Raw genomic sequence first — 20482 nt, 5'->3', positions numbered from 1 at the left:
AATAAAACAACCATCCAATTATGAGATTTCGAGAGCAAGGAAATTACAAATGACATGGTTTCAAAATTTATTATCACTTTCTCTGCAAACCCAAGTTTTCTTTGTTTTGAGGCACAAAAAACACAGCAATGTCCTCCTACAACAACGTCAAAATCCCCACCGGGGGGGGGGGGGAGATTTTGTGAGGTTACATATTGATGAATCCGTACTTGACTATGGTTTTGGTACGTATGGTGGTTTCATTCACGATGAGCTCGGTGAATGGCTAAAATGCTACTCTATGAAATTGTGTAATTAGCCCATTGTTATTTTAGAAATCTTTAGTCATTGCTTATGGTTTATATCTTTGTTGGAACCTTGGACTCAGAAAAGTTGAAGCGTCACTAATTGTGCTGAAGTTATTAACATTCTGATTTGACCATGTTTTACTGCATTAATTCATGTCCAATTGCATGTTTTTAGAGGAATTTATTGGTTTAAGATGCATGTTTTGATGTGAATTGTAGTGATATATAATTGTGGGTTTAAATTCTTATTAAGCGCTTTGTAGGGGTAAAACTATCAAATATTGTGCATCATTTTAATTAATCATCATTTACAAAACTGAATTGGATATTACAAGTGCTTAAATTGATTTTCAGGTCAAGGGTCAAGCGAAAAGTATCTCCAAAGGACCTAAGTTCGAGAAAATTGCAACTAAGGCCCAACAGATTTCAGGAATTTCAGAAAAGGCCCAACTAAACGCAGCTGTTTGTTTTGGATATTTAGTCGCGACTAACTGGATATTTAGTCACGATGAAAAGGATGCTGACACAAAATCGGATTTTAAACCTCAGATTGTGATTTTGGGAAAGAGACCACGCGAGCCAGCTGCCTCTCACTGCCCAGACACCTCTATTTTTGGCTCCTAGGGTTCTTCAAGGGTTCTTGAAGTTCTCTTATCAATTCCCACAAATGCCCACCCCTTTTCCATCTCATTCCATTGGTTTTCTACATCATCCATCATCCATCATCATCTGTTATGGCTGGTGCTATGATTTCAAAGCTTGGAGGAGCTGTTTCTGAGGTCATGAGAGGCTAGGACGTTTTGTTCTGAGGAGTTTTGATAAGAGCCAGAGCTTGGGGCTTAACTTGGGGAGTTTTACTTCATCTTTTCTATTACTTTAATAACATTCCAGTTGTTCTTGGTTAGAAATTATGTATCGTTGTTAAAGCTAAACTTCATTGTTACTATCTTGTAATTTTGGATTGGATTCTGAGAATTCATGCTTTGGTATTCGATTTGTAATGAGAATTCTGCATTTAATCTTGTGAATTTGATTGGTTTCAATCCAAGTTCGGCTTTGATTAATTGTGGTACCTTGATAGCATAATTGGTTATTATGTTCAAGTTGTTGTTACCATTGTATTAATCTTGCCAATTGTTCATTCATGAGGGTGATTAGTTTTGTTGTGAGTCTTTGGGTCAAAGGTTTCATTAACATACTGAATTACCTAAGTTTGGAAGGTTTTCTAAACTAGCTAAGATTGGTTTTAAGTAAATTCCCTATATATTTTGAAGTGATGAAGGCTTAATCAATTCTCTAAGGGGCATTTTCATCAATTGAGTTTTCAAACTATCCATTTAATTGCTTTCTTCATTACTGTTTTAATTCATTTCAAAAAGACCAAAAAGACTTTACTTCTTTTAATTGCAACTCAATTCAGTTTTACAATCACCCCTGATTTTATCTTTTTGCATGATTTTGTCACCTAGATTACATAGGGTCAAGTCAGGCTCCTCGAAGTGAACACGACCCGGATCGTACCACTATAGTGCGTTCCTATCTGGAATTGAATTGTTTTTGAGAGCCTATAACGACTAAGGCTTCATCACATTCCTAAAGCTATGAACGCTTTACCAATAGGGTTCGGTCTAGACCAATAGGATTAGATCTAGTAGAAATGGTTAGTTCCTATAATGTGATGAACTAACATTTGAATCTCTACTGAAAGAGATGTTTACATTTAGTGTCGACAAGGTCTCGAACAAGATTGTCTCTAATAAGAGGATACCTTTGCCTAAAAAATATGAACACTCTTATTAATATAAGATATTGTTCTGTTTATATCACAAATTGTTAATAGGGATTTAGTTGTTAATAATTAATTTTATGTATAGAAATTAAAGCTAATTGTGTTGCTAACCCTTAGCTAGAAAGAGATATGAACCTACAGATAATTTTTGTGTACTTATCATTTGCCACCTTTTTTCGTACAAGGAGACGTTTGATGGGAGACTATGGAGTTGTTGTGTTTGTTTTATTTTTCTTCTCTATGAATGAATGATTCTCACTTTTATTAAAAAAATTAAAATAGGGTTCTCGTACCTATAAGGTATAAACTACTGCCTCCAATTAAATGTAAGACTCATTATGCAACATAATTTACATTAACAAATAAGCTTATGATAATGTCTCTATCATCAAAGCACTCAGTTAAACTAGGTCCCAAGTAATTTGTAGTTTAGGATCGACTTAGGTCATTACTTCCAAGGAGCAAGTTATGGGTTTCTTTAGGTAAAATTTAGGTGATAAAAAAATGCAATAAATTGGACCTAAACTAAAATACAAAATTCTAATTCCAAATGCAAGATGCAAATGTCCTAAAATCTATATGAAAATTAAATTAAACTAAATGAATGCAATGCAATTTTTGGAGGGGTTTTTTAGGAAAAAAATTAAAATGATAAATAAGAAAAATCGACTAAAGAATAAAGAAAATTAACAAGTAAAAATTGAGAAGTTTTTCTTCGGTAAGGTAGAGGCACAACTACAAAAAACTCTAACCGTAGTGCTTATTTTTTAATTTTTGTAGCATTTTTGAAACGCTACATTAACTCCTGCTATGGAAGGCCCTGGGTATAAGTTGTAGTGCTTTGAAACCGCTACATTAGGAGGACTTCTCGTAGCACTTTCTCAGGAAACCGCTACAGGAGGTCTAATAACTCTTGTAGCGCTTTCTGAGGAAAGCGCTACCGGAGTATTGCCATCTCCTGTAGCACTTTCTTAAGAAATTGCTATAGGAAGTTCTACTTAAGAAAGTGCTTCAAAATTTTTTTCCGTAAAAAAAAAAATAGTATTACATTTCCAAAACCACATTTGTAGAATTTATAGCCAACAAAATTTAGAGATCAAACAAATATATACAATAAAATTCTCAGAACATTACCACTATATATATCGACAACAGTTGTAAAGAAAATGAAACTAATTCTAATTCCACAATTAAAGCCAAATCATAAAAGAGAAGTAGCTACCCACTTTAGATGAAGAATTGTTCGAACACATATCTACACCACTCTTCAATGACTTTATTTATTTGGCTGTCAATGTAGTTTGTGCAATGTGCATCTTCATAATACTACTCAATAATTTAACATAGCCAATTAAAATCACTAAAAATTAAGTATTAGACAATAATTAGTTATTAAACAATATAAAGTTAAAATAAAACTACTTACATTCTCAGGAATAAAAATTTGATCATGAGTAATAATTTCCTTCATGAATCTCACACAATCATTATTATTGGGTTGGAAAAAGCATTGCAACAATATCATCAAATAGTTAAATTAATTTATGAATGAAAATAATTTATTTTCAAAACTTAAGAATTGAAATAAATACCTAAATTTCTTCCACACATAGCTTTTTGAGGTATCAGCAGCTTTAGAATAACTCAATCCAGCAAAACTTCGATAGCCAATCAACGCAATAATAAAATGAATTTGAGATTAAATTGGTTATTCAGTCATATTATCTCCGGTCCTTAATAACATAATAATCCTCTAATAAAAATAAAATAGCATAACAATTATATAATTAAAAGAAAATTCAAAAATATTTGTATATGAACTTATACGAAATATAGAAAAATTCCGAAATAAAATAGCATAACAATTATATAATTAAAAGAAAATTCAGAAATAAAATAGCATAACTCTAGCAAACAATATTACTATAAAAGATACAAAATATAGAAACTTGCATTATTCACAAACTGTGCTTTGTCTTTTTTTAAGTTTTATGCACACATATATATGACCTTATAATTCTAATATGTAATATAGCTACTCCAAACGCAGGTTGCATATATATGTATATATAATATCATACAAATATACACATGTACACAAGTATGGGCAGACACTTTACCTATTGAACAACCACATCATATTAGGATGGTCTCTTGGTTGACCATGCTCTAAAGGATCCAAATAGTAAATAAGGGGACCTAAAGATGTCGCTGGAATGATCACAATCAATATCCAATGTTGTCTAAAATCTTTTAAAAATTGTTTAATTAAATCAAAAGTAGCAAAATGATTAACAAATATCATAACTCATAAGAGTACAGCCAATGACTTACCCCGCATTGAACGGTGCTAGAAACAACATATTACAAGTTGCTTTTGTTGAGAAATACTCTTTAACCATGTTAGATTGAAAATCAATATCTTTTTTTCGGTATGTTGGCCTATCATATAGGGATTGATAAATGAGAATTGTATTGATCTCTCAGTGTCCATCAATACATCATGGTACAAGTGCCTTCATGTAAAAACAAATAATTAGTACTCAAACTAATGACATTAAATGATAAATAATAAGAATGATGAAATACCTAATCCATATATTAATAGTCGTAGCACCAACCCATCCAAGATGAAGTATGTCATTCAACGCATGCCAATCAATATTATCAAATATATCACTTATGCTGTAGATGTGCCTATCAAACTCCACTTGAATACCATTTCCTTCTCGAAAAAAATTAGGTGCAATCAATTCCAATTGATTATGATATGAGGTAATTTGTTTTTGACCTATTTGACTTGCTAATCGTGAGTCTTTCTTTTTTGATACACTTGTTGAACCCTTAGAGTGGCTGCCAACCAATTGAATTTATTTGCCCGTTTGTTGTGTAACCTATAAAAATCATCAAACTAAATCAAATATTTCTAATAAGATATATGAAAAAGTAATTAAAAAAAAGGTAAATTTATTACCTTTTGAAATGGCTCAATAAGACCAATAGGCCATGCAACATAAGCACCCACAACATCTTTCACCATTGTTTGCTCATTTGGAGTAGGAAATGGTAATTGAGCATCTTCATTGGTGCAAACATCAATCCTTACACGGAGTGTGTTATGAGGCAATGGTGAATTTTGCAGAATTTCATTACCATTATTGTAAACAACACCCACAGCAACTGCATGCTTAAAAGATTGATCTAAATACAACCTACAGTTTGGGTTTCCCTACCTAAAAAAAAGTCAATAAAAAAGAAATTACAAAGAAATTAAAAATTAAGTAGAAAAAAAAAACTTGAGAAAATTTACTGGAGGAAGAGGGATTTTGGGAACTGAAGTACAGCTGTCCTTTATGCTTGGGCTATCACATGTGTGAATACTTGGTCCCACCCCATGTTGTATGTAGCTCTGCAACTGCTCCATTAATTCCATATTTTTTTGTTGCAATACACGAGTCTGTTCAAAAAATTGTTCCTGCATTTGCTGCTTAAAAGAATTCATTTCCTCCTTTAGTTGTGAAATGTCATTTCTGCCACAGCCCTTTTAGGGTCCAAAATAAGATGTTGGTATCACTCCAAAACCAACACCCCGAACACGACCAGGAACTTCTGGGACATTTAATGCTCTACTAAGCAAATCATCACGTCCAATACGTTGGGCTTTATCTAGTGATTCTTGTGTGATTGGTTGCTAAGACAAAAAAGAATGATAAAATTATTTCTTATAAAATAGAATCATTTAAATAAAAACTACTTAATGGAACATATAATACTTATATAATACTCTGCAACCCTTCTAACTTTGTCATGAACAATTTCACCTTTCTTGTTAGTGCAACCAGCCAGCCATAACACGTGCCATGATAATTGTGTATCTTTTAAGTTTGATTCCTTTATCTACAAATTAGAATTATTTGAAGTTAAAAATTATTCTAACAAATGATATACACATGAAGCAATTATTAATGCATATACTAGTTTTTCCTCCATTTTTTCATATGCTATTCGTCCTTGTCTATAGCTATATTTCATGTTTATCACTCGGGACGGATTTTTGTCACCTAACTCCTATTTAGATGAAAATTATTAATATTAACATATGTTAATTACATATAAATTACAGTTGGAAAAGTCTATTATTACCTGAAATTGCTCAGTTGTATGTAACTCCAAAAAGATGTCCCATTGTTCTTGATTGATAATGCCATCATATAAACTCGATGGTGTTGGGATGATATTCTCATCATCATCTCTCATGTAGTATTTGACTAGATTAGCATGAAACTTTCTTAGAAGAGTGCCAGCTTTCATTAGCACATACCTTTCTCGAGTCTCATCAATATCAAAATAGGACTGCAAGAAAAAAAAACCATATTTAAGTAGTTGAAGTGTGATCTTATGAGAAAAATAATAAGAATGTCAGAGTAATTAATATTTTACCGCCACTTCATTCCAAACTAAGTTCTTAGCACTGGATATATGCCACGAACCAGCAACAAGTGTTAAGCCACTATTTTGCATTGTGCTATGTTCATCCTGGTCTTGTGTATAGAATGTGTATCCGTTGATTGCATAACCAGTGTAAGATAATACATGAAAGCTCGGTCCTTTTGATACCCATATCAATTTTTCAGAAACTAAATTAGGATTCTTGTCCAACTCATCAGTGATGCGTCTTTTCAACCAATTGGCAAAATGTCGATTGTGTTCTTTTGTTATCAAATTTTCATTTCTATCACCATACATACCTCAAAGAATATTCTTGTGTTCTTCAACAAATGGTTCAACCTTGTCAATATTATGCAATATATATAAGTGAGCTTGCTCCCATTCAATCACTGATATGCTTATCACATGACTCCTACTTATTCCTTTCCCTGAGCTCTGCCCATCATGACGAGACTTCGAGATCCCTACATATTCAATATTGGAAAGATAATCAGCACATAAGTCACTTGCTTTTTCAACCATATACCATTCTGCAATACAACCCTCTGGTCAATATCTATTTTTGACATACCCTTTTAAAACTTTCATAAAATGCTCAATTGGATACATCCATCTCAAATAAATCGGGTTGCACATTTGAACCTCTTTGACCAAGTGCACGGTTAGATGAACCATAATGTCAAAAAATGAAGGTGGAAAATATATTTCAAGTTCACACAAAGTACAAATAATTTGCCTTTGTAAGTTGCGCAACTTTGTTAAATCAACTTCTTTATTGCAAATCAACTAGAAGAACATGTAGAGTTTAGTGGTAGTGTTTTGCACTTTTTTGGGTAAAATAGACCGTATACCAAATGGTAAGAAATTCTGTATGAGCACATGACAATCATAAGACTTAAGGTTTTTTAACTTTAACTCTTTCACTGATACAAGGTTCTTTACATTTGAGGAGTAGCCTTTTGGAACTTTAATTCCGTATAGAAACTCACAAAAGGCTTTTTTTTTCCTTCCTTGAAAGCGTGTAAGCTGCAGGAGGTAAATAAGTACGGTATCCACTCTCAACTGTGCTAACTCTTCTCTCATTCCCAAGGTAACCAAATCCAACATCGCATTGACACTATCCTTACTTTTTCCTTGCATATTGAGCAATGTGCTAATTAAACTATCACAAATATTTTTTTCTATATACATCATATCAAGAAAATGTCTCACATGCAAAAACTTCCAATATGGAAGTTCAAAGAAAATTGACTTGTTGTTCTAACTAGTTGTGGCAGCATGTTTTGCAAAATACTTACCAAAATTACTATCCAAGTCTTTCACCTTCTCAAAAACCTGCTCACCAGTCAACATCTTTAGTGTACTACCTTCTTCTGAGTCCTCATTGAAAGCCTTTTTCCACTTCCTCCAACGATGTTTTGAAGGTAAGAATCTACGATGTCCCATATAGAAATTTTTCTTACAATGATCTAATCGCATTGAATGAGTATTATCTGCACATATTGGGCATACATAATATCCTTTGATACTATATCTGGATAGATTACCATAAGCAGGAAAATCATTAATTGTGCCAAACAGCATGGCTCTTAAATTAAAAATTTCCTCCTTATACCCATCATATACATTCACCCCAGTCTCCTACATCAACTTTAGGTCATCAATTAAAGGAGCCAAGTATATATCTATATCATTCCCAAGCTGTCTCGGCCCTGAAATTAACATGGGCAGCATCATAAACTTACGTTTCATGATTAAGTGTCACACCCTACTATTATATCCACTTAGGTTTCATTTAAAACCACTTTAGACCACATTGGATGGTCTTGGGCTCAATTTTCACTTTAAAAACGCTAAATTTCGGATTTTTATTGTTCATCGGGTAAAAATCTAGTTTTTTTGGCCCAACTTCAAAATTTCATAACTTATTCCACAAAAATCCAAATGGGGTGGTTCAAAATTCTATTTAAAGCTATTTAAGTCCTCTTTCAAGGAAAAATACTCTCATGATCCAATTCCTTATGAAAAAGTGTCAGGTTTTTGTGAAATGTAACACTGTCTATTTGCCAAAAACCCTTTTTTCCTGATTCTGACCTCTAACTTTGAAAAATCATTAAAATTTGTATACTTGGACATTTTTAATGTATTAGCTATCAAATTAAATCTCAGGATATTATCTTTCATCATACCAAATTTTGTGATTAAAAGAGTTCGGGAGCATAATCAAAAAGTCACATGAACATGGCAGTGTCAGTGTGCTTACAACACTGTTAGCTTAATATATACATAACCAAAAAGGGTCCACGAATTTTATGGCAAAACACCATACTTTAGCCACCAATCTGCAGCTTTCTCATAGTAGTTTCAGGCCCTAAAATGTTAGATTATATTTGGGGGATGAGATTTTAAGAAATCCCAGTAGCAAGATCAATCAACCAAACATTAACATGCATCATTATAAAGCATTTCAACATTAGCTATCATAGGAGAACTAATCTTTTATAAACAGGCAACCTCAACATGCAAGGCCATGGCAACAAATGCAAGGAGCAACCATATCACACCATCATAGTTCAACCATATAATAGCAAGCATACATGCCATAAATAACAATGCAAAGTTAACATTAATGGCTAATTAGATCCCACTACCTTAATCCAATGCTTTTTGTTTTTTTCTTGTTGTTCCTTCTTGCTTCCACAAGTGCCAAACCCTAACATGGCAATCCACAAAAAGGGTAGCAAGAATCATCAACCATTCCTCATAAAATCAATAGCATAACTCAAGTAACTCCTAAGCCCCTTAAAGGTTTCATCTTTGTTCTTGAATTTTTAGAGTTGGTTTCCATAAACCCTAAAAATTCCCTCTTGACTCAACCCCACATGATTTTTCATGTAGATTTCAAATATCTACTTGGATTTAACAAAATAAATTTCCTTCCTTCAGTTTCAGTTTGGCCAAACCCTTAGGGTTTAAAACTCAAAAATTGCAACTTTGCTTCTATGGCTTCCAACACTTGTTCTTTAGGTTTACCCTACACTATTCTTCATTTTGAACACAATGGAAGCCTCAAAAATTTGAAAAACACATCCTAGGGTTGAGTTTTGATCTTGGCCGAACCAAACCTCTTGAAGTTCAACCATGAAAAACCCCTCAAAACAACACTAAACCACTTGGATCTACCATACTTTGAAGTGTTCTAGTAAGATCTAACAACCAAACTCCCTTCCCTTTTTATTATTCAGTTCGGCCAACCATTAGAGAGAGAGGGGACAGATTTTTCAACCATAAAAGAGAAGAAAAACAAGGCAAGAACAAATCTAGAACTAAGAACTCACCTTGAATCCTTGATTGAAGACCAAAGTTGATAGCTTTGCCTTGGTTCTCTTTCAAGCTCTCTCTTTTTCCCCTTTCTTCTTGCTTGGCCGAAACTTGGATCAGATTCAGGGGAGGAGAAGCTCATTCAATGCACACAAAATATCTCATCTACCATCGTTAATGAGGAGCCAAGTGTCAAGTTCCTACTTAGTCTTGCATTTTCCCTTTTAATTAACTTAATGACAATTGAAATTAATTTCAAAAGTCAAGATCCTCTCCATTGGTAGCTTGACACTTGGAAAGCTTTAATTACCATCCATTAAAGGCTTGACAAGTGGCAACTTGTGGGCCAAGCAAAGTGCAAGACTCTACTTCTTGCTTTATCGGTGCACTTTTACTCCGGGTTTAATTTCTTTTCTATAATTACAGTACTCTGGCCCCTGTAATTATTTTCTGTCAGACCCATAAATTATCTCCTCATTTTTATCTTTCCAATTTTCTCTCTTTGTCTCAAAATTAATTTTCCAATAATTAAATAAAATGGAAAACTAATTTCCTTCTCTTTAGTATTTTTCCACTTTTATGAGGAATTGGGAAAAATCTTGAATACTTGAGAGCCTTCTTTTAATTTCATAATCTCTTATAATTCCTTGGGATATCATAGGAATTTTCTTGGAATTTTATTCCCCTTAAATATACTTATTTGGAATTTTCCAAATAAAGACCTTAAATTGGCTTAAATTGCCCTTAAATTCCTTTGTAATCTCTCTAGGGGCAGTTTGGTCATAAAACCAATTTTACAATCCCATATAATTCTCAAGGAACCTTGTCTTTATTTTTCCTTAATTTTATGAGGCTTGGAAATATTTTTTTCCATAATTATCCTTGACCAATTTTCCTTTATTAGTCAACTTTTCATAATTGGCTTGGAAAACTATAATAATTATTTTCCACCAAAATTCGTCTATTTCTCCTCATCATTTTTGGCCTTTAAATATTTAGGAATATCCTTATCCCTAGTTGCCATATTACTGGATGTGACATTAAGCGTGGCGGTAGGTTATATATCATCAATATCACAGGCCATGTGCTATGAGTATTACTTTGAACACCATGAGGATTAATTCCATTAGTTGCAAATGCAAGTCATAAGTTCCTGTCATCTTCCCTGAAGTTTAGGTACTTATAATCAATTTTTTTCCATTATGGAGAATCTACAGGGTGCATAAGCTTCATGTCTTCAATCCTCTCATTTGTATGCCATGTCAACTACTTAGCAATTTTTGCATTACTGTACATGTGCCAAAATCTTGAAATAATGGGAAAATACTAAAGGACCTTTAAAAGATTTTTGCCCTTCTTCCCATATCGTGATACATTACATGTAGGGCACTTCTCCAACGATGCATATTGATTTCAAAATAAGATGCAGTCATTAGGATATGCATGAATCTTTTCATAACCCATCCCAGTGGAGCAACGAATTTGCTTAGCCTCATATGTTTTGGTAGGAAGTTCACTTTTCTCTGGAAGTATGTGTTGCAAAAGTGCAAGCAATGCAGTAAAACTCAAATCACTCCATCCGTGACGCGTTTTCAAGTTATACAATTTTAATACTGCTAGCAATCTTGTGTATTTTGTGCATCCAGCATACAATGGTTTTTCTGCATCACTTTTCAACCTCTCAAATAAATTAGGATAATCACAAAGATCCTCTTCAACTGTATTCAGCATTTCTTCAAGACCATCATCTTCATCACATATGCTTATGCCAACCTCATTTGAAGTACCACTTACGCTATGAACTTGATCACTACATCTATCATAAGTCTTACCATGCCTTGTCCATTGTGTATAAGATTGATTAATTCCATGACACACCAAATGATCTAACAAATCAGGTGGACTAATTCGCTTTCCATAGCAACATGATAAGTATGGACAAACAATTTTTTCAAGATCTTTTGCATGCCTCATTGCAAAACTAATAAACTCTTTCACACCGTTTATCTATTCCATTGAACACCGATTAGATGACATCCATTTTCGATCCATGTCTTCAACCTATTATAAATAAATAGTTAAGTACATAATTATTATTATACCTCCTAATATTTTTAATATTTTTTTATTTATCTAAAAATAAAATGGACAGCATAATAGCTTAAAAATGCAAGTTTTCTGGATTCAACACATCTCTTTTAACTATAATCAACCAATTAATCCAGCATAACTCAATGATTTTTCACAACTATAAACAACAACAACAACAAAATCATATTTGCCAACATATATCAAATCTAAAATAAAAAGCATTAAAAGCTAACAGGTTAAATATTTAGACCATTCTAACTTCCATATCTCACAAAACCAAATCACATACAAAACTATGTAAATAGTTGTTTAAATAATGTTTTTTACCTTAAAAATTTTAGCAGCATAACAGGTTAAAAATTTCATGGTCCTAAAATCCCTTTTTAATAGTTAATTAAACAATTCATATAGCAAATTTTGTTAATTTTTCAAAGCCCATAACAATAGCAATCATATTTTCCAACATATGATTCAACCTAAAATAGAAAATAGAAAAATAAAACTATCACATATTTCCACATGTAATAACAAACTTAAATTTGTAAGCTTTTAAATAATTTAGTTGAAAAAAATACTTACAGTGTATTATAGATTGACTTGAATTATATTGAGAGTCCTACAAAAAAAATTAAATAAAAGTGTGGAGGGGGAAGAAGGGTATGGGCAAAGGGAATGGGAATGGGGTGAATCGGGAAAGTGGGTATGGGAAAAGGGTAGGGACAAGGGATGGGAAGGAGGTGGGGGTGGGGACTATGGGTGGGAGGTGGGATGGGAAGGAGGTGGGACGGTGGGTGGGAGTTGGGATAGGTAAGGGGTGGGGGTGGGGACCGTGGTGGGGACGAAAGGTGGGCAACGGAGAAGAAAAAGGGAAGTGGGGAGCTTAGGGGAACATTTAGTGGTGAGGACGCATGGGTAAAGAGGCACGGCAGGAAGCTGTGGGAAAAAAGGGAGCTGAAAATGGCGTAGCTGAAGGACAAAGGTCGAGCTAGAGCTGTGGGTTTAGAAAGAGATAGGGAGAGCGAGCTGGAGCCATAGGATCGTGGGAGTGGAGGGGAAAAAAGAGAGGGAAAATGGGAAAAAAAATGGGGGCCGGGGAAGGCAAAAACGCGAACACACAAAATGCTACAACATCTGATCTTATGTAGCGTTTTGTAGAAAAAACGCTATAGAAGGTTATTTTTTTAATTTTTTGTAGCGTTTTAAATTAAAACGCTACAAAATACTTTTTTTAATTTTTTAAAAAATTGAATTTAGCTTTCTTTTATTTTTTAAAACTTAACAAAGGAAAATAAATAAAAAAAGGAGGGAAATGTCACTAGTAAGGCATTTTTATAATTTAAAAAAGAAAACGCTTTAAGCTATTTTTTAAAAAATTAAATAGGGAAAATGAAAAAAAATGAGGGAAATGCTATAATCAAAATGCTACAGCAGGTTATTTATATAATTTTTTTAAAACAAATACGTTACCTTTATTTTTAAACATATCAATGGAAAATGAAAAAAAAATGGAGGGAAATGTGTCATTAGTAGGGGATTTTTTTAACTTGACAAAATTTTTTTTTAGCTTTCTTCTTTAAATTGTGAAAATGAAAAAAAAAAAGTTAGGAAATATCATTAGCAAGGGATTTATATATTTTTTAAAAATAAATTTTAGCATTTTTCTAACCTAAATTTAAAATTTGAAAAAATTTGGCTTTCTATAGCGTTTTAAATTAAAACGCTACAGAAAGTAGGCTTCTGTAGCGTTTTATTCAGAAAATGCTACATAAGATATTTTAAAATAAATTGTGAAAATGAATAAAAAAGGGAGGGAAAATGGGAAATATAATTACCAGGAGATTTTTATAATTTTTGAAAATAGTGCGTTTAGCTTTTATTTTAACTTAAATAAAAAAAATGAAAAAAAAGAACTTCTGTAGCGTTTTCATAATAAAATGCTAGATCAAGTTTCTCTAATTTTTTTTAAAAATTCAGAGGCCTTCTGTAGTGCTTTCTATAGAAAGCCCTACAGAAAGTCCCAAAAATTATATTATGAATGTTTTTAACCTTCTGTAGCGCTTTCTAAAGAAAAAGCTACAGAAAGTCTCCTATTTCCTGTAGCGCTTTCTCAATAAAATGCTACAAAATATTTTTTTTACTTTTTTTTAAAAGGTAAATGGAATGCTGTAGCGCTTTCTTGAGAGAGTGCTACAACAAGTATCATACATGTTCTAGCACTTATTTAAATAAGTGCTACAGAATATATATCTTTTTTTAATAAATTATTTACTACTAGCTGTAGCGTTTTCATTTTAAATGCTATAAAAAGTGCACTACAAATCAATTATTTTGTAGTAGTGAGAGGACAACTTAGGATTCGCATGGATTTAACTTTCATAACCTTAATCAGTTAATTAGACCAAAGAAAAGTGATAAGAGAGTGGAATTAATAAACTTAATTACTTACTTGAAATAAAGAAAATCCTCAACTTCAAAAACCATTAAACTATTAGAAAACTCATAACAGTATAAGGTTGGTTAATTAAGCTTATTAAAAACCAATGAAAACAACTCAAATTAATTTTGGAAATTTTTTTAAAATTATCCAATTAAACAATTAGACAATTAACCAATTTAATTAAATAATTAAGAGGCAAAAGAACCCAAATTTTACAATTCAAACCACATTGATAATTAAACCTATAATGAAAACTCAATTATAAATTCAATTAACAATGCAAAGGTTTATAAACATAAATTCCAACAAGTGTCTCAATACAAACAAAATCCAAATATCAATCCAATCCAAGCAGAAAAATAACAATCTAAAACTACATTGTGTCACAAAAATACAACTTAAAATTATTTAAAACTAAATAATCTCAAGTCCCTGAATTAAAAAGATAATGAAATATCACTCCCTTGTGGTCTTCAAGTGTTAGCCCAAGGCTCAAGCCTCCTCCATGCTCTCCCTAAGTTGTTTCCCAAGCAAGTTTAAGCTTCCATCAATATTTCTCCTCCTCCAAAGTTGTTAGATGCCATAACCATGAATGATGAGGTGTAGACAGGAAATTGGCCAAGGAAAAGACGTGAATTGATGATGATGAGAGGTGATGCTTTTGTAGACGTGGAGTGATGATGGTGAGAGATGGTATATGGTGAATATGGGATGAGGGAAGATATGGTGCAAGGCGTAGGCTAGAGGATTTTTGGTGGAAGAAGAGAGTTGGCGTTAAATGGTGTCCGTGGGTGTGATGGATAAGGAAGAAGTGATGCTAGGCATGAGTCCTTGCTCTCAAATAAGGAAAATATTTTAATGAGAGAAAAGAAAATTTTTGTGGATCCAAAGTTCAAGCCCATTAGTAATTAATTGACCCACTTGATATTAGTCATTGGATTGTGCATAAATTCCAAGAAACAATCTTGCACCATTAGATTCCATATATGCTCTTTCTTGACCTACAAGAATTTAAGTGCAACTATTAATGTAGATTATATTCAAATATAATATAATCTATATCAAAATTAAATATTAGATATGCACAAAAATTAGGTAACAAATTGCAAAACTTTCTTAAAGTAATCTTTCTAAAAATATAAAACTTGTTTCCAAAGAAATAGGAAAAATTAATTCCAAGTCAAAAATAGGAAACCACAAAATATTTATATTTTTAATCCAAAATCTCAATTTTTATGTAAAATCCAAAAATCAACCAATTAATCTAATAATGCATAAAAATCCAATTAAGCTCAAAATTATCATTTAAATCCTAAATTAATGTGGGATAAAATGTATAAAAATTAGGCTTTATTAGCTTACATTTAAGATTAGATGACTAATATTTTTAAATAATATTAATCATTTTTATTTGTGAATTAATTTAATTTGTACTAAAAAATTTATATAACTTATATAATATTAATGTAATAATATTTATATTACTTTTTATTTTGCCCTCATAAATTGTTTTTCAGAATTAGTTATGGTTCTTTGTTTTTGGATTTTTGATGAAAATATTAAAAATAACTTAGAAGAAGATTGAAGGCCACACTTTACATGAGTTAAGAAAGCAAGTTTAAAGCTGTTAAATGTTAAAAACTTAATAATTTTTAGAATTTTCCTCAAAAAAAGTCTAGAAAATTCTTTTTTTTTGTGAGAAGGATGGATGGAGTTGTATTATTTTAAAATGATCTCCAATTATTTAATTAAATTGTAAAAAGAATTTTATAAATACTATTCCAAATTCTTAATAAAAGAGTTAGCTGACTAACTTGAGTAAATTAAGCAAGTTTTTTAAGTTAGTGATTTATAATAAATAGGTGTTATCTTTTCTTGAATATCCTTGCCAATCATATATTAGTGAAAACTAACACTTGATAAAACATTTAGTATGTGAAACTATTATAACGACTACATTGAAAAGAATGGAAAAAAAAAGAGAGATAAAGTAGATTAAGGTCTTATATTTAGGACCAAATTGAATATCAAATTAACTTTTCTATTAAGGATTGGAGGTAGTATATAACAAGGATTATGAGAAAAGATTTTTTAAGGACCGGAAAAACCATATAATAAAAACTTAAGTCAAAGCTAAAGGCAAATTTGATGAGAAAAACTATAGGTGAAACCCAACTAATTTATACTTCTTTAGTCCCATTTATAAGGTATTTCTAACATGTTTTCAATATAGATCAAGAAAAATTTTATAATGCACTAACTCTTTATTAAAATATAATAACTTTTTAACTTTTTTTTAAAAAATAACTACCTATATTATAACAAATGAATGACAAAATAGTATATTCATGCTAAAAGTTAAATGAGGTGACTTATAAATAAATAGGAATAAAAAAGGACCTTTTTTCTTTACCTTATAAAAAGGATAAGAGGAACATATAACTAAAGGCTAAACAAAACAAGTTATTTCTATCACATCCCGCAAAATTTAACCCTAATAATGGGTATGAAAAACTAAGTCAAAGGCCAATAGGAAAAGTAGACTGGCTGATGAAGCTAGGTATAACATAAAATTCAGAAAGGATCCGAACTGATATTTTCAAAATTATCGATCTAAGAATGGCAAAATGAAAAAATTTCAGAAAAATTTCAGAAAATTTCCAAAAAATAGAAAAAGGGTAAATTTGAGGTTTTAGAACCTTATTTGAGGCTTTGCAAGTAAAAATAGTATGAAAATAACTTACTACAAAATTTCTTGAAAACAAAGGTTTTTTAGGAAAAATAATATAAATTGAGCAAAAATAATTATTTTAAATATCTAGAGGTCTCAATAATTCCTGAAAAATATGAGAAAATTATTTAAGGGTTTATTTGAATTTGTAAAATTGATTCTAAGCCCTGGAAGTGCAGGAATTAATTTTATAATATTTATCACCGAAATCTTATTGGTAAAGCCTGATTTCGGAGAAAATTCAAAATAAATAGTTAGAGGTTGATATAAATTCCGAAATTTTTCAGAGGACTTCCCTATATTAAAGGGAAAATGACAAGGAAATGACTGTTGAATTCTGAAATGACAAAATGGGCATGTAAATTACTGAAATGATAAAATGGGCATGGGGTATCAATCTGGAATTTGAATAATTCGCCAAAAAGACTGAAATGCCCCTGAACCAGTCTGAAGACATGAAGAACGAACACATGACACGTAATAGCAAAAGAGAGGGAGCTTAGAAGCTGAAAACGCAGCTGGAGCAGAGTCGAACGCTGAGAAGGCGAAAAAGGTAAGGAAAATTTCTCCTAAAATGCTCTTATCTACTCCTCCAACTTTCACCATTCTACAAATCTGATTTATTACGGTGGAATTGCTTTGTGGGCAACTTGGTTTGTAGTAAGAGAGAGGTTGAACGTGGGTATTATGTAAGAAAGTGGAGCTTAACGATAGGTTTCGGTTTTCAAGTCGGTTTACTGGTGTATGGTCTAATGGGGATGGGTTTATGAGTGTAGATGGTTTAAATGAAGAACCTGACCAGGATGAGAGAGTGATACATTGGAAATGAAAAAAATAGTAGGAACTGATAACGTGGGCATGAAGTTTGAGGGCTAACAGTAAGCATGAGGTGGTCAGTGTTGTTAAATTCATTATTGGAATTGTGAAATCCCATATTTAAGTTGTCAATGCAGAAACTGTGTGTTTGCGTTTTTTGGGTGTTGCATTTTTTGTGAAATCCTAAGAAAAGTTTCGAAATCCTGATAAATGAAATTGATTATTGGGGAACTAAAATATTGATTTATGCTTCTCTGGTGCAGGTTAGGTAGCTTTGATGACATCTAACATTGGGTCAACATCTTCAAAGCATCTTGCTTGTTACTTTCATGTGGGTGGGAACTTTGCAAAAAATGGTGATGGTGAAGTTAAGTACTATGGTGGAACTGTCAGGGTAAGAGTGATAAAGGAGGGTATAAGGCTTGAAGATTTTAGACTGACATAATGCAATTATAGGCGCTGTGCAAGCAATATTCAGAGGTGAGCGACATGCGTACTATTACAGACATGTTAAGGAGAATTTCAGTACACAAATGATCAAGTTAAATAGAGGAAAAAGGAAGACAAGTGGCAACACAAGGGAGGATGGACTGCATTTCCTAGATGCCATTGCATATGCAAGGCTTGACACAGAGTTTGATCAAGCAATGGATAACATGAGACACTTCAATTCCCAATTATTTGAATGGCTTGTCAATCATGGTGATATTCACAAGTGGGCCTTAAGCAAGTTTCCTTTTAAACGATGGGACAACATAACAACAAACCTTGTGGAGTCATTCAATGCGTGGATGTTGAAGGAGAGAAGATATAATGTTGCCCAACTTATACATGAGCATCATGAAAAAGTAGCCAAGAAGATGTATGCAGCAAGCATGGCAATGAGCAAATGGAAGAATGATGTAGGCCTAAATACAAATGCAACATTGATGGAAAATGTGGCGAGATCTGCACGGATGTTAAGTGTTCCTTACGGAAGGGGGAGGGTGTGTGTCCATACAGCAAAAGGAGCCATTAATGTTGATCTTGAAAAAGGTGAGTGTAGCTGTGCAACTTGGCAAATGTCAGGCATCCCATGCCCACATGCATGTGCAGTTATCAAGGCCTTGAATTGCAATGTGTATGATTTTGTTGAAGAATGCTACAAGATTACGTCCCAACAAAAGATTTATGGTAGGACGATGACTCCAGTAGTGACAATCGACATACCAAATCCTAATAACTATCGCCTGCAAGATATAGCAAGTCAAGTGTTTTTGGCACCACCTTTGACTAGTCGACCGCCTGGAAGGCCTAGGATAAATAGGCAAGAGTCGCAGTTTCAAAACAAGAAGGTGTACCATTGTAGCACATGCCAGCAAGTTGGCCACACAAGAAGAACATGCAAGAATCCAAACCCAACTTAAGATTTGATGTCAATACCAACAGGGGTAATTTTTTTGATAGGAATGGAATGACTCTTGAACCCTTTTTAATTTTTTTGGGAGAAGGGTTGATAGGTAGGCTATCTTTTTTGTAAATGATGTTAACTGGGTAGGATATGTTCTGTAATCTGAATAACAAGAAAACATTAGGCGGTGGGTTAATCCTAATGTTAACTTGTCATTTGGATATCAGTTATGTAGCTTCTATCATGGGCCTACTGGTTTTTGGTAAATATTATCACTTCAGTGGTCAATTCCTTTACAGATGTAGTAAAGTCTGAATGTTAACGTAAAAATCCTATGATGGGTAGGCTATCCTTTTTGTAAATGATATTTACTGGGTAGGATATATTTTGTAATGTGAATGACAAAGAAACATTAGGTGGTGGGTTAATGTTAATGTTAACTTGTCATTTGAATATAAGTTATGCAGCTTCTGTGATGGGCCTATTGGTTTTTGGTAAATATTATCACTTTAGTGGTCAATTCCATTACACATGTAGTAAAGTCTAAATGTTAATGTAAACATCCTGTGATGCTCGTCAGGTGTACTTCTATGCTATTTTGTCAACACAGATGACCTTTTGTTTAATGGCCTCGAGGGAGATGTTGGAAGTTGCCAATGGGTATGACTAGAGTGGTTAATGTCATCAACGATGTTGTTATTCACATTACCAATGTTGTTATTATCATTTCTGGGCTAGTGAAACTCCCTAAAAATATGTTACTTGACTTTAAAATAAAGGAAGTGGAAGTGGAAAAAGCAGAGTGGTAAATATCATCACTAAAGTTGCATTTAAGATTTCCAATGTTGTCATTATCATTACGGGGGTAGTGAAATTACGTGAACAATTTGATGCATGGGTTTGAATTAAAGGAACCGGAAATGGGAAAAGTAGAGTGGTAAATCACATTAGTGAAGTTGCAATTAAGACTTCAAAATGTTGTAATTATGATTACGGGGGTAGTGATATTCCCTAAACAATTTGATGCGTGGGTTTGAAATTAAGGTGGAAAAGGAAAAAGCAGAGTGGTAAATATTATCACTAAAGTTGCAATTAATATTTCCAATGTTGTTATTATCGTTACAGGGGTAGTGAAATTTCGTGAACAAGTTGATGCGTGGGTTTGAATCAA

The 20482-nt window shown here is 32.6% G+C and overlaps 1 protein-coding gene across 1 annotated transcript; it reads left to right on the top strand.

The window, feature by feature from the left end:
• Nucleotides 1-12596: 12596 nt before the first annotated feature.
• Nucleotides 12597-19327, top strand: LOC114737575 (uncharacterized). The gene is made up of 2 exons (XM_028925550.1): nucleotides 12597-12744; nucleotides 18378-19327. The coding sequence occupies exons 1-2, from the start codon at nucleotides 12597-12599 to the stop codon at nucleotides 19325-19327; spliced, it is 1098 nt and encodes a 365-aa protein (XP_028781383.1).
• Nucleotides 19328-20482: the final 1155 nt, after the last annotated feature.

Source organism: Neltuma alba, unplaced genomic scaffold (genome assembly GCF_004799145.2).
Source record: "Neltuma alba isolate B1F8T4 unplaced genomic scaffold, ASM479914v2 tig00000452_pilon, whole genome shotgun sequence".
NCBI classification, from domain to species: domain Eukaryota; kingdom Viridiplantae; phylum Streptophyta; class Magnoliopsida; order Fabales; family Fabaceae; genus Neltuma; species Neltuma alba.
This window is presented reverse-complemented; position numbering and strand designations above follow the sequence as displayed.